At 35.0% G+C, this 14,706-nt stretch overlaps 1 protein-coding gene across 7 annotated transcripts in view; it reads left to right on the top strand.

Annotated features, from left to right (window-relative positions):
* LOC138715245 (synaptonemal complex protein 1-like) overlaps positions 1-14,706 on the top strand; it is a 54,393-nt gene that overhangs the window by 16,681 nt on the left and 23,006 nt on the right. For 5 of the 7 annotated variants that reach the window (XR_011336194.1, XM_069847963.1, XM_069847964.1 and 2 more), the window contains exons 3-10: positions 25-168; positions 1,528-1,701; positions 2,579-2,728; positions 4,250-4,339; positions 5,066-5,191; positions 8,237-8,374; positions 11,738-11,875; positions 14,469-14,606. Coding sequence is in view for 6 of the 7 variants with exons in the window: in XM_069847963.1 (XP_069704064.1) it covers positions 25-168; positions 1,528-1,701; positions 2,579-2,728; positions 4,250-4,339; positions 5,066-5,191; positions 8,237-8,374; positions 11,738-11,875; positions 14,469-14,606 (1,098 nt within the window). In the remaining variant the exon portion in view is untranslated. The remainder of the gene's footprint in view (positions 1-24; positions 169-1,527; positions 1,702-2,578; positions 2,729-4,249; positions 4,340-5,065; positions 5,192-8,236; positions 8,375-11,737; positions 11,876-14,468; positions 14,607-14,706) is intronic. The other 2 variants (XM_069847966.1, XM_069847965.1) reach the window with 1 other exon arrangement.

Raw genomic sequence — 14,706 nt, 5'->3', positions numbered from 1 at the left:
AACTAACTTAAGGCGTTGTTACAGTTTCTGAACAACACAGATGATACAGCTCCAGTTGATGTAGAGAGTCAGAAGACATCATCGCAAATAAAGCTTCCTCTAGAACAGGGCACTGAGCTTGAGAAGAAATGCGAAATAATAATGAACGAAAAGTTTATCGACTTGCAGGTAAGTATGTAATTATTTGAATTTGTATTCATTCATTCATTCATTCATAGTTTTCTGCCCAAGGTCAGGTCTTTCACTGCAAACCCAGCTTTCTCCAATCTTTCCTATTTTCTGCCTTCCTTTTTGTCTCTGCATATGATTCATATATCTTAATGTAGTCTATCGTGTGATATCTTCTTCTGCCCTGAACCCTTCTCCTGTTGACAAATTCTTCCAGTGCATCCTTCAGTAGGCAGTTTCATTTCAGGCTGTAACCCAACCAATTCCTTTTTCTCTTCCTGATCAGTTTCAACATCATTCTTTCTTCATCCACTCCTTCCAACACAGCTTCATTTCTTATTCTGTCTGTCCCTTTCACATGCTCTCCTTCATATTCACATTTCATATGTTTCTATTCGCTTCTCTTCACTTCGTTGTAATGTCCATGTTTCTACACAAAAACCACACACTCCATACATTAATCTCTTCCTTAGTTCTTTTTCCAGAGATTGACAGAAGATGCTACTTTTTCTATTAAAAGCTTCCTTTGCCATTGCTATCCTCCTTTTTTTTTTTTTTTTGGGTTATTTTACGACGTTGTATCAACATCTAGGTTATTTAGCGTCTGAATGAAATGAAGGTGATAAGGTGATAATGCCGGTGAAATGAGTCCGAGGTCCAGCACCGAAAGTTACCCAGCATTTGCTCGTATTGGATTGAGGGAAAACCTCGGAAAAACCTCAACCAGGTAACTTGCCCCGACTGGGATTCGAACCCGGGCCACCTGGTTTCGCGGCCAGACGCGCTGACCATTACTCCACAGGTGTGGACTTTTCGACTTCCTGGCAGCAGCTCATGTTACAGTACACCCCAAGTATTTGAAGTGTCCACTTACTTTACTACCTCATTTAGAATTAGGGATGCTAAATATTAAAGTCGAATTTCTGCAGAACTGTCCAAAAGACTTATGGTGCATGTGCACACGCACAGACATGGACACAGAACACACACACACACTCTCTCTCTCTCTCTCTCTCTCTCTCTCTCTCTCTCTCTTTAACATCAATGATTCAAACGTTTAAAGAATTGATCTTGAATTTAAGAACCACAGACATCTACAATCATATAAGTCTTCGAGATTTGGATAGTGCAACAAAATATTACAAAATGGTTTTCCATCTTATTATACTATGGTACCAGTAGCATTTTAGAACTTTTTACTTTAATACCAGATTAATAAAATGCGGATATTAATTAGATTGTATTGGAAACTAAATATTAAGTCATTCTTTTCATTAAGAAGAAATTTGTGCAAGGTTTAATATATTACCGGCATTTTAAATCTAACAGTAACAATATTGATTACTACTGTTCTTATAGGTTAAACTTGAGAATAGAGAAAAGGAGTTGAATGCATTAAAAATACATTTAATGAAAGAAGAGCAAAAGAACCTAAATCTGCAAGAGAAAATGAAGGTCATTGAAGAGGAGGAAAGTTGTGATCTTCAAGTGGACAAAGATTGTGTGTTTAAAGAAAAGATTAAGAAATTGCAGGTGAATTATATAAATATATTTACGTTTATTTTGTAAATTTCATATAACCTAAGTTTGGTCCTGATGTAAATAAAGAGGAGGAGGAGGAGTTATCTTTCTCCTATTTCAGAATTGGAAAGAGGCTTATGTGTGTATGTCTACTTTGCATAAGTTAATACATTCCCAAGAAATATTTAATTTAACAGTAACTGAGAAACACAGTTCACTTTTAAATATTAATCTGGAATAGAAACTTTGTCGACTAAAAGCTTTCTATAAACTTAACAAGAGATTGACTCTTTTGCAGATTACAGAGTAGAAATATTCGAAATAGACATAATTTTACACAGTGTTATCACAGTCTAGTATATACAGTCGCGAAGCTCAATACGTAGTAAATTTGCAAACATTAGATAGTTGCTCACCGCTAGGATCGCTAATATTGCCTCATTACAGCAAGTGCAAAATAGTACTGTCACAGTCTATTGTTTCTAGCACCCTCAAAACTCAAGCTTCGTGACTGTATATAGTAGACTGTGGTGTTATCAAAAACGAAATTGAAACAACAAAATTGTGGAGAGGATTCTGTAAGAAAAAAAGAAAAAAGAAACTACATTAAGCAACCAATCTTTTGTTTGATAAAATTATCAAATTTTAATTAATATTTACTTCAGTAACAATCTTATTTTATACATGAGATGTAGCATAGTCATTTTATTGTGTTACATACTGTAACATTTCTCATTTCTCGAAGAACTGTTAATTTTATCGTATTTATGAGCATATTATAAGAAACAAAATTACATTTCAGTTTAACACTTACCATCATTTAAAGAAACCACCACTTGATTGCTGATATATTTTTTTGTTAATTTGTAATTTGATAATGTTTCATTAGATTCAGCTTGATAGTGTGAAAGAAAGCTCTAGGTCTTTAGAAGAGAAACTCATGAGAGAATCTGATAGAGCTGACAGAGCAGAACAACAAATGAAGACTTTACGAGAAGATAAAGGAAGTGTTTCGAGTGATTCTCACAAGGAACTTGGGGTAAATATTTCGACATCAAGAATGTGTGTACCGGTACCATATTTAATCGAATATAACACGAGGTTTTTTCCCGTAGTTTTTATGTTTGAAAAATGGGGGTTGTCTTAAATTCGCATACCAGTAATAATAATAATAATAATAATAATAATAATAATAATAATAATAATAATAATAATAATACTTACTTAATGGCTTTTAAGGAACCCAGAGGTTCATTGCCGCCCTCACATAAGCCTGCCATTGGTCCCTATCCTGAGCAAGATTAATCCAGTCTCTATCATCACATTCCACCTCCCTCAAATCCATTTTAATATTATCTTCCCATCTACGTCTCGGCCTGCCCAAAGGTCTTTCTCCCTCCTGCCTCCCAACTAACACTCTATATGCATTTCTGGATTCGCCCACACGTGCTACATGCCCTGTCCATCTCAAACGTCTGGATTTAATGTTCCTAATTATGTCAGGTGAAGAATACAATGCGTGCAGTTCTGCATTGTGTAACTTTCTCCATTCTCCTGTAACTTCATCCCTCTTAGCCCCAAATATTTTCCTAAGCACCTTATTCTCAAACACCCTTAACCTATGTTCCTCTCTCAAAGTGAGAGTCCAAGTTTCACAACCATAAAGAACAACCAGTAATATAACTGTTTTATAAATTATAACTTTCAGACCACGAGAAAAATAATAATACGGATTTATTGGTATTGATATCTAAACCGATCAATAGCCATCGATTAAGATAACTTGAAATTTCCATTATCACTCCCATACAAGTGATTTCTCAATATCTGAACCTATCCTTTGAGGGCACTAATGGCTATTTCCTTCATAGTGCTGTGTGTTAGCCCCAGATTTTTACATTTGTTGGCAAAGAAGGAGATTATGGTACCTCGTGCATTGCAGGTCGTTTCATAATGTTAACTTTGACATTTTAGTTGGCATGGTACTGTAATGTTTTTACGACAGTTTAATAATCGTGGCTAATGAGAAAGGCAGGCTTCAGCATGAATTGGAGTCACGTGGTTATCATGGCCATTTTGACAGTCACCTAATATAAATACATGTTCAAAGTTCTAAAAAACAAAGAAATTGCTATATTAAACTCATGTTAAACATGCATTTATATATAAAATTGTTCAATGTCGGCCATGTTGTGACTAGGAATGTGACGTCATGCCATAGCCTGTCTTTCTCGTTAGCCACATTAATAATGTGGCATCTTATGTACGATTTTGATAACTATAAATACTGTTTGTAATGCTCATATACAAAAAAATATGTGCTGTGCAGTATTTTATCCATTACTTATATCTAAATTTAATTTTAAATTGTGGGCCTTTTCCTAATAATGTGTTTGTGAAGAAGTTATAAATGAATAATGTATGAATTTTATTATTGCTGATGTGTTCGTTGTCATGGAGAAAGTGATTTAAACAATTTTTTGAAGCCATGCTTGGATATCACATACCTATGTCTTATGTACTAGTGTGTAAACTCATGTAATTTAAATTTATCTGCCAGGAAACTCTCAGTGAACAGAAAAGCTATGTAGAGGAGGATCTACAGAACAAAGCAAAACAAAATGTGGACATAAAGGAAGCTGAATTGAAAGTAGGTAAACACTTGAATTGCGACAGATTTTACATAGTGATGTACATTATTTTCGAAAATCTCTTCCTGCATAAATTATTATGAAATATTTAATTGTGGGATTTCTAGGACTGGAATAAAGTTAAGTATACAGTATAGGTTTTAATATTTTTATTTTTTAAATATAAAAGTGAACACTGCCATGGAAGTTACACATTTCCTCATACATTTTATGTGATAACAAATAAAAAGAATGATTATTTTAAGTGTTCTTATGAAAAATTGTGTGCACCCACCCTCTGACAGATACATTCTCTTCACTAATTCTCAAGTATACTATTATTTTACCATCATTGTAAGTAAAAAATGATCATTTCATTTGTAGGAATAAGCACCACACTAGGGGTGCAGAGTGCAAGTATTAAAGACTCGCACTGTTCCAAGTTACATGCCATTATTGCCTTGATCTACTTCCGTGTGAACATTTGGTCGACTTCTGCTATTTCCTCGGTTGTTTCTTTCCTCTTGATCCTTGTGGATTCCATTTGAGGACCTCCCTGCGTATCTCTCCAGCATCCTTCTGTAACGTATGTCCAAGTTATCTCCATTTCCTCGCACGAATTTCCAGGTCTCGTCTTTCATCTGTTGTAGAAGCTATGTAAGAGCAACTGTGCATGCTTCCATATCTGTGGATCAATGGGAGGATGGTTCTGATGGAAGGCTCTATTGTAGTTTTTTATTGTTCAGGACATGAAAGTGGGGGATGGGAGATTCTACAGCATAGTAGCAAGTCTTTTACATGAAGAGAATAAAGTGAAATATTTGGAACAGAAGGTAAAGGAAGTGGATCGACTGTGTAATGAAAGAATGCAGGTAAATATTTTTTATGAATAGAATTTGAATTTTACATTAAATAAGTAGTGGTATTGAGTAGCTAGTGCCGGTTAGGGACGACTAGGATTGCCAACTTTTGAAAACCAAATGTCGGAAAAACTTTTATAAACGACATTTTCGATGTTGAAAATGAAAAGATAACCTGAAGCGTGTACTGTGTACAGTAGTGGCAAAGAATACCGGACCAACCCTTGTAGCTGATACAAGAGAATCCTGTGCTGTGTATTGTGTCAAACTGTGGTAATTTCAATATGGATAGTGAAGCCAGAGGTATGTACTGCTATTTAATGTAAAAATACGCAGTTATCTTTGCTGAATAGAGGTAGAAATGTAATATTGATGCCAGATGAAAATAAAACTCTCAAAGTTTTTTCGTCTGTAAGTTTGAGGCACTGAAGGAAACAAAAGATGGTAAGAATCGAACAAATGCAATAAATTTCATTGTTACAATTAATTATACAAGATGGATGTGTTTTGTGACTAGCAAAATTTGAATCTGTGACTCTGAAATCAGCTACATGGGTCAGTCCGGTTTCTTTTGCCACTACTGTACATTGCATCATATGGGTATATCCTCCTCTGGCTTATGTTATATTAACTTCTGTTGCAAATACTCCGTACATAATAAAATAAGCAAACCAGAGTAGAATCTGAATACCAATCCTTTATTAATCCAACTTACAGTTATGAAATTACGAATTCAACTTACATTACTATTATTATTAATTACTAACATTACACTGTAGTAGAAACATGTCATAGAATATTTAATATTTATCAAGAGATTTTTCCTCTTTCAGAAATTTTGTGTTACTTTTTATATGTTTAACAAAATACTTGCAATTCATAGGCCTAGTGAAATTAACAGTGACCTGAAGCTCTGATTTTATTTATTATATAGGTTAATCCTGTTGTACATCTGTTTCTACACCCTGTCCAATTAGCTTTCATTAAAGAAAAAGCTCTTTCTACGTGAGCATTAGACTCAGGGATACTGAAAACAAAGAATATTAGTCACAAGTCGTGAGATGGTTAGATCCTTTTGAATGAATATTGGGAAAACAATCTTCCTGCTAATGTTTGAAATGGGAAAAGGGAAATACATATGACCCTTCAGCACGTCGGCTCGATAGTGGCCTACTGTGCACCCTGAATTATGGGATGAATGAGAATGAGGTGTACCAGCCTACCGGCCACATGAAAGCCCTCACTCGCTCACCCAATGGCCCCCTACACCCCCTCCTCCCTGCCTTAAGTTCATACTGCCAAGGTGACCAAGCAGCAAGGATCCATTCCGACAGCCCTTCTAAGGTGTTGGAAGTGCCCTCGGAAGTGCTTTTAAGGAATGAATCCTGGCAGAGATACTGCAAAAGGATTGTAACCCAGAGATGGTTTTGAAGAGGACGCTCCTCTTGTAAGTGGACGAAGACATACCCAGTACTTCATGATTTGAATATGTCTATGGAATGAGATGATGAAGATATGATATGATATGAAATCATCATTCTAGTGCTATTCTGTTACTCTCCTGGATAAAAATTATATGCATTTTCAGTAGTTCATTTGCCTCTAAAGAAAGGCCTTAAATATTCTAACAGATTTGGTCCGCTCCATTGAGCTGGCGGGCAAAAAGAACGATCGGCGCATGCGCAGAGAAATGAGAAAACAGATCAAAATTTGCCACATCGGAAAGCTTTTTTCTGAACGCACATGCTGTAAGATTATAAAGAAACACCACTCATACATGTCATTATATCCTGCCGGATTACAAGAAAAACCACTCATACACATACCGTTACAAATCTGAAAGTGTGTTTGGAAGGCACGCTGTGTTATTACAACAGACTCGCCAGTCTTAAAATAATGTTCCACAATGTATGCACGTTGTTGTGCACTCCACTGTTCCATGCTTACTAAGCTATGCGGAAAGCACAATTACTGGATGTTTGTCTGAACGCTAAAGATAGCACAAATATTGCTTCAATCACATGCGCACGATAACAGTGAATTAATATAAATGTACGAAACAGTTGAATTGTGGAACTGAACTGAAGGATAAAATGGCATACCATAAGGAATAAATTTATATTACTGTTTGATATTTGACTTCAATATTTGCCATTTTATGTGCAGATGAAAATTGGGAGATATTTCTGCCTCACCTTGTATTTTTGGTTCAAGGAATATATAATACAGCGTTGCTACGAAGTGGCGGTGATGAGCTGAACATTTACATAATGTTAAATCAACTTGATGTAACACTAGAGGATATAAGTACATATGTGTAGATGCATCTTCTGATGTTTCAAACATTAGGTCTATGTCATTGTGGTCAGCTATTGAAAGCTAGCTAGTTGGTGTTGTGAATATTCTTTCTTCATGACAGGAGTCAGCATTTGCGAGTTTTTAAATTACTGTACACATAATTCTGCACTAGCATGTTGCATTGCAGTTTTTCTTTATTTGTAACTGCTTAGTAGTACAGTATTACCTTAATGTTTTTTTATAATAAAATTATGAAATTTTCATTAATTAGAGGAGAAAACTGAACATCGTTTTTTGTCTACCAAAAATTCAATTTAGAATCGACGAGGTTTGAACTTGGATTTTTAGACTAGAAAGTGACTCTCTATCCGTTCAGTTAATGGTTTGCTTGATAGTCTGTCATGCTAAGTATATGTTCTGAAAATGTATTAGTAATTTGGTATTCTGTATTAGATAGATAACAGTTTTGTACCAAGTGTTATGATATAAAGAATGGATGGAAGGAGTTTTAAAAGCTATCGAAAGTGGAGGGTTGGAAGAGGGTCAATGGAGAGATAGAGAAAGATGTCAGTGGAAAACAAGAAGCAGCCACTAACAAAGAGTGGCAAAGAGGTTATGATTATGTGATGTCTAAGAGATAGTAACAGGCTATGATTGATGTATTGGGAGGGATTTAAAGAAAAGTCATCGCCTACTTTTATGCTACTTCTCAAATACGAAGCTTTAGCCTTTACTTTAATTGAATGTATATTTCAACAGAAAGAGTTTGAAGATGTGAAATTCAAGGAAGAAAAATGTTCGAAAAGTTTAGTGGAAATACAGAAGAAGTATGATGACCTAGAAGAGAATCTGAGAGAGAAAGAAGGAAACTGTTACAATCATACAACAATTCTACAGGTAAATATTTGGAATAGGCATCTCTATCACAATAATAAAGTGATTTTATGGGTATTTTAATTTGGTCTTATCTGTTAGGCCTATGTAAAATTTTCGCTGTTCTTAAGATTCTCATGTGGGTAGTATTGTGTGACAAGTAGTTTCCATATATATTTTTCTGACAAATTTCCACCATGTAGAGACCCGTTCCCACTTAAATCAAATCGAGCAGAATTTCTCTTCACATATATTTAAATGGAAGGTAGAAGAAAGCGGCACATCAAATCGAATAAAATTCAGGAGGTAGAACATTTATTCCACTACCGGAACAGAATTTCTTGTTTCGGGTATGATGCTATGTTCGCGTGAAGCCTTCGTGAAAAAACAAATGAGCATATCCATATTTGGTAGTGTAATTTGATTATTGAAAATTATTGCTGAAATAGTATATATACAGAAAATTGCAGTTCATTAATATGAACGAAGAAAAATTAATAAATGTTCAGAATTATCCACTATTGTATGTCAAACATAAAAGTACTGCTGTAATAATTATTCCCGTGATAATTATTGAAGAGAAATAAGTAAATTAATGGATACATCAGGTAAAAATTAAAATCCAAAGAAGCACTTACTTACAAATGGCTTTCAAGAAACCTGCAGGTTCATTGCTGCCCTCACATAAGCCCGCCATCAGTCTCTATCCTGTGCAAGATCAATCCAGTCTCTATCATCATATCCCATCTTCCTCAAATCCATTTTAATATTATCCTCCCATCTAGATCTCGGCCTCCCCAAAGGTCTTTTTCCCCTCCAGTCTCCCAACTAACACACTATATGCATTTCTGGATTCGTCCATACATGCTACATGCCCTGCCCATCTCAAACAGCACTACAGAACGAAATTTTGCTTTATTTCTCAGAATATAGTCACATAAAGAAAAAATTCTCCATGTTATCTCTAGTTAAAATTCAGTACCGGTATTTCCTTTTCTTGTTTTTTATATTTATCTCTTCTCTTTCCTCCTCTTTACATGACTGTGGTAAAGCCATTATGCGATCCATTTTAATCTACAACATGCTTCGGTTCGATTCCACTAGATGTGAGTAGTGGCAGATGTTTTGTTTCGATTTGATTCGGTTCGATTCTGCTAAGTGGGAGTAGGCCCTAATACAAAGCTCTTGGTTTTCTATCTCTAACTGAATTATTTCAGTCACTGCTACACAAGCAACTGCAGAGTCTTATGGTTCGTGATTATCGTTGTTTAGTGCAATTAGTTTCCAATTGAAATTAATTTTGAATTCTGTAGAAGAAATAAAGACATTATATCACAAATAGGCGATTACTTGTTGTATTATGGGGAAGGAAACATTAATCACCAATTAGGGAGGGATTCTTTGTACATAAAAGAATAAAATCAGCAGTAAAAAAGGTCGAATTTGTCAGTGAAAGGTTATCGTATTTAGTACTTAAGGGTAGATGGTGCGATATCGTAGTTATAAATACTCACGCCCCTAAAGAAGAGAAAGACGACCATATAAAGGATAGCTTCTATGAGGAATTGGAACACACTTTTGATCAGTTACCTAGATATCACATGAAAGTTTTATTGGGGGATTTCAACGCTAAAGTAGGATAGGAGGATATTTTTACACCAACAATTGGAAAAGAGAGCCTGCACGTAAGTAGTAATGACAATGGAGTTAGGTTAGTGAACTTTGTCACATCAAAAAATTTAATTGTCAAGAGTACAATATTCCCCCATAAGGATATATCTAAATATACTTGGACTTCTCCAGATGGAATGACAGACAACCAGATAGATCACATCTTGATAGATAAACGGAGACATACTAGTATAGTAGGCATTCGAACTTTCAGGGGGGCAGACTGTAATTCTGACCATTATTTAGTAATTGGAGAATTAAGAAAAAGACTATCAGTAGCCAAGCGAATAGAGCAACAAGCTAATATTAGTAGATTCTGAAATTAAAGGAAAGGAAACTAAGCAACGTTATCAGGTTGAAATTTCGAATAGGTTTGCTGCTTTAGCAACTTCTGACGAAGCTGAGGAAGAGTTAGATGTTAATAGCATGTGGGACAATATCCGAGATAATATCAAAATTGCAGCTGAGCAGAGCATAGGTTATCATGAAACTAAGAAAAAGAAACCATGGTTTGATGAAGATTGTTCCATTGCAGTAGATAGAAGGAAACAGGCAAAATTGAAATTCTTACAGGATCCAATTGAGGAGAATAGAGATAATTATTTCAATGAAAGACGGGAAGCAAGTCGTACACTTAGAAATAAAAAGAGAGATTACTTGAAGGAAAAACTGAATGAGGTAGAAACAAATAGTAAGAATAAAAACATTCGAGATTTATATAAGGGTATAAAGGAATTTAAAAATGGATATCAGCCAAAGGTAAACGTGATCAAGGATGAGAATGATGACTTGCTTGCAGACTCTCATTCAATCCTTAACAGGTGGAAAAACTATTTTGGGGAACTACTAAATATACATAGGCCAAGTAGAAATGATCGGGACAAAATTGAAATACAAACTGCTGAGCCATTTATACCGGAACCCACACTTTCTGAAGTCGAAATTGCGATAGAAAATCTGAGAAAAAGACCTTTGGGGAGGCCGAGACGTAGATGGGAAGATAATATTAAGATGGGTTTGAGGGAGGTGGGATATGATGGTAGAGACTGGATTCATCTTGCTCAGGATAGGAACCAATGGCGGGCTTATGTGAGGGCGGCAGTGAACCTCCAGGTTCCTTAAAAGCCAGTAAGTAAGTAAGGAAAAGTAATAAAATTATAACAGTGGTACAGGCACATAAATAATTAAAGAAAGAATAATGAAAATGCTTCCGAATGAAAGAATAGAGAAGATTTTATAGTAGCTTAGAATCTCTCTCTTTTCATGGAAGAGCTATTGTAAATTATACAATACATCATTTACATGTTCAAGAAATGCAAGCAACCTGCCAATTTGTGATTATGGGTGTTAATGTCATAAAAATAATGGAAAAAAGAACTGTTTTCATTGTATAACTCGACTAAATACGAAATACTGTAATAAGAAGTAAAACTTACATACATTGTTGTACCAGTTATATATTGCCAATAATATGTGCTATATGAAATAATAGGAATATTTGAACAGCTATAAAAGGAGATAACATAGCAATATTGTTAATATAGTATGTATTATGAAACGTAACCAAGGCAATAAGTTAAAGTTTAAACATAATAATTAATGAATAAGTTCACATTTTTCATTTTTCGGTAAATTTTTGTTCCTGGATATATTGTAAATTTAGTAGTTGAGACATGACTTTTAATTGATTAATTTTGTATAATGTGTTCTAATCAGAAATCATTAGAAAATGTGAAAATTAATCAATCAAGATACGTAGACAGAGAGAAGGAATTGGAGGAGAAAACTGATTTACTGGCCGATATGATCAACCACATGGAAGGAAAGTGTGACAAGAAAATAAATTCACTACAGGTATGGTAAATAATTTAAAATTGTGATCTCATCAAATAATTTACTTAGATCATTAAATACTTTCATTATTAATTATAATATTATTTTTTCAATATAATGTGTTGTCTTAAAACCATTTTATATTTTATAGTTTTTGCATTATGAAATTGTTTTAAAATATGAGGTAATATTTCAATGTAGGAGCATCAGTAACTTCATGGATTAGTTTCATAACCTACACTAATGCATAGTAGAGAATCTGTATGCTACAGAGTGATTCATATAAAACTCATGATTTTAATTATGTGCTTATTTTAACAAGAAGGATGCTGGTAGCGTTGTATTACATCTTAAATGTACAGAATCTCTGGGAGATTACTTTTCCTGTACATTAAGTGTTGAAATTGCCTTCCATCTGCTTCAAGGCACAGCTGAATGTTGTTCCGTGTTTCTGGCCATTCGCTGGAGCATTGCGTCGTCAATACCATTGATTTTGCATGTGATGTTCTCCTTCACATAGTTAAAAGTCCGAGAGTGTGTAGCATAGACTGTTCCCTTCAGGTAACCCCACAGGAAGAAGTCTGGTGATCTTGGTGGCCAAAAGTTCCGGCAGTTGCTGAAGACGTTTGGGAATGACTGCAGCAGTCACCCCATGAGTCATTAAGGCATCTGTCGCAGGAGACCAGGTACTCGTCGATGTGTCAGAGAGCTGTGAAGAAGGCTAGCTTGAAACCGTATAGGTTGACGTCTGATCATGAGCTGCTTGAGCCAGGTAAGGCTAAAAGAGTGGAATATTGTCGTGGTTCGAGTTGACCATTGTTAAAAATCCTGGCATAGTGTCCATTACATGGTTCACAGACAAGACATGGTTTCACATATGTGGCTGTGTAAACTCACAGAACACACACATTTGGGCCACACAACATCCACTGGCATTCGTGAAACGCCTATGCACCCATTGAAAGTAGGAGTTTGGTGGGCACTATCAGCAGAGAGAATAGTGGATCCAATTTTTTTCGACGGAACAGTGAACAACGCAGGGGCGTATTTTGCGGGCTACCGGGCTACCGGCGGTAGCCCAAGGAAATTACAAAAGAAAAAGTTTATAATATAACATAATGTAATAATTTTGTATTATTAGTTTTACCATAGTAATTAAAATTAAAGTAATTGTTAGATATATTTTGTGTAATAATAGGGTCAGCGGTAGCCCAAACCCTTTAACCAGTATACGCCACTGGAACAACGCACAGTACCGACACATTTTCATAGGATTCGTTAAGCAACTGGATGTTATTGAGCTGCGTCAAGGGTACTTTCACCAGACTTTTTCCTGTGTGGATATCTGAAGGGAACAGTCTATGCTACACACCCTCGGACTTTAAATGAACTGAAGGAGTACATCATAAGCGAAATCAATGGTATTGGCAACTCAATGCTCCAGCAAACGGCCAGAAACATGGAACGATGTGTTCAGCTGTGCCTTGAGGCAGACAGAGGGCATTTTCAGCACTTACTGTAAAGGTAAAGTAATCTCCCAGGGACTCTGTACATTTAAGACGCAATACAACATCACTAGCATCCTTCTTGTTAAAATAAACATATAATTAAGATCATGAGTTTTATATGAATGCCTCTGTATAATATAGCTTTCAAGTAGCACAATTTGTCTAGTGAAAGGTGGTGATGGTGATGGTGATGATGATAATGATGATGATGATGATGATGATGATGATGATGATGTGATGATCATGATGGACATACTATGAAAATTCATAAAAATGTACATTTTAATATGGAACACCAGAGTATTTGAAATTCAGAGAAGAAAAACATGTCTTGTAATGGGGTTTTAAAGAAGAGTATAGGTACCGTTCTTGTAGATAGCTTATTGTTTTAAGGGAAACATTTATGTATGTATTCTTAAGCTTATAATAAAGCTGTCGAATGTGAATATTTGCAGGAATGTTAAACTTTTTTGTTTTATTCGTTTTGCTTCATCAGTGATGTACCAGGGTTGCCAGATGGCCTGGATTTTCCAGAATTGTTCTGGATTTTAATGTTGTGTCCTGTATTGAGTTATATTTGTCCCGGAATGTCAAGAAGATTGGAAAAATACAATTTTTGCTCAGTGCTGCCTAGTGTCTACTGTTGGGTTGTATTGAAATAAAAACGATGTATTATACAGTATCTTTATTCTTTATTCTCTTTGGAAGTTGATGTAATATTGATAGAATTTAAACATTGTATCATGCATTTTTCTGTATAGATGAGGCTGTAATATGACATTATTTTTCCAGACTTTATCAATAATTCAAAGAAAATTTCATAATTTAGCAAAAATTTAACAAAATTAAAAGTTTAGGCCCTATATAATTACTTGAGCTAATAAAACGAATAAAATCAGTTATGGTACCTATTAAAAATTAAATTAATTCAAACGTGTAGTCACATTAATGTACGCAGTATCATCACCTGTCCTGGATTTCTGACGAGAGAATCTGGCAATCCTGGATGTACCTCGTTATTTTTATAAGCAAATTTTTATGAAAAAATGTTATGTAAAATACTGTTAAGAAAGAGAGTACCAAAATGGCTTGTATATTTCAACCAGGTGAAATTAGAGAACGTGAAAGGTAGTTATTCAAGATGTTTGTTCAGAGTTAACGAAACGGAGAATATTGCAAATGTGTTGGAGAAGGCGATGAAAGATATAGAAGAGCAATATGACGAGGAAATAAAGTCGTTACAGGTAAATATTTATACTGTATCTGAATTTTCTTCTTATATTTTTACTTTCTGATTTTACCAAGTATAAAGAGAAAGTGTTGTGATGCTGTAAAAAATCAATT

This window comes from Periplaneta americana, chromosome 15 (genome assembly GCF_040183065.1).
Source record: "Periplaneta americana isolate PAMFEO1 chromosome 15, P.americana_PAMFEO1_priV1, whole genome shotgun sequence".
NCBI lineage: Eukaryota > Metazoa > Arthropoda > Insecta > Blattodea > Blattidae > Periplaneta > Periplaneta americana.
Note: the sequence above shows the minus strand (reverse complement) of the source record. Positions and strands in the feature narration are given on the sequence as shown.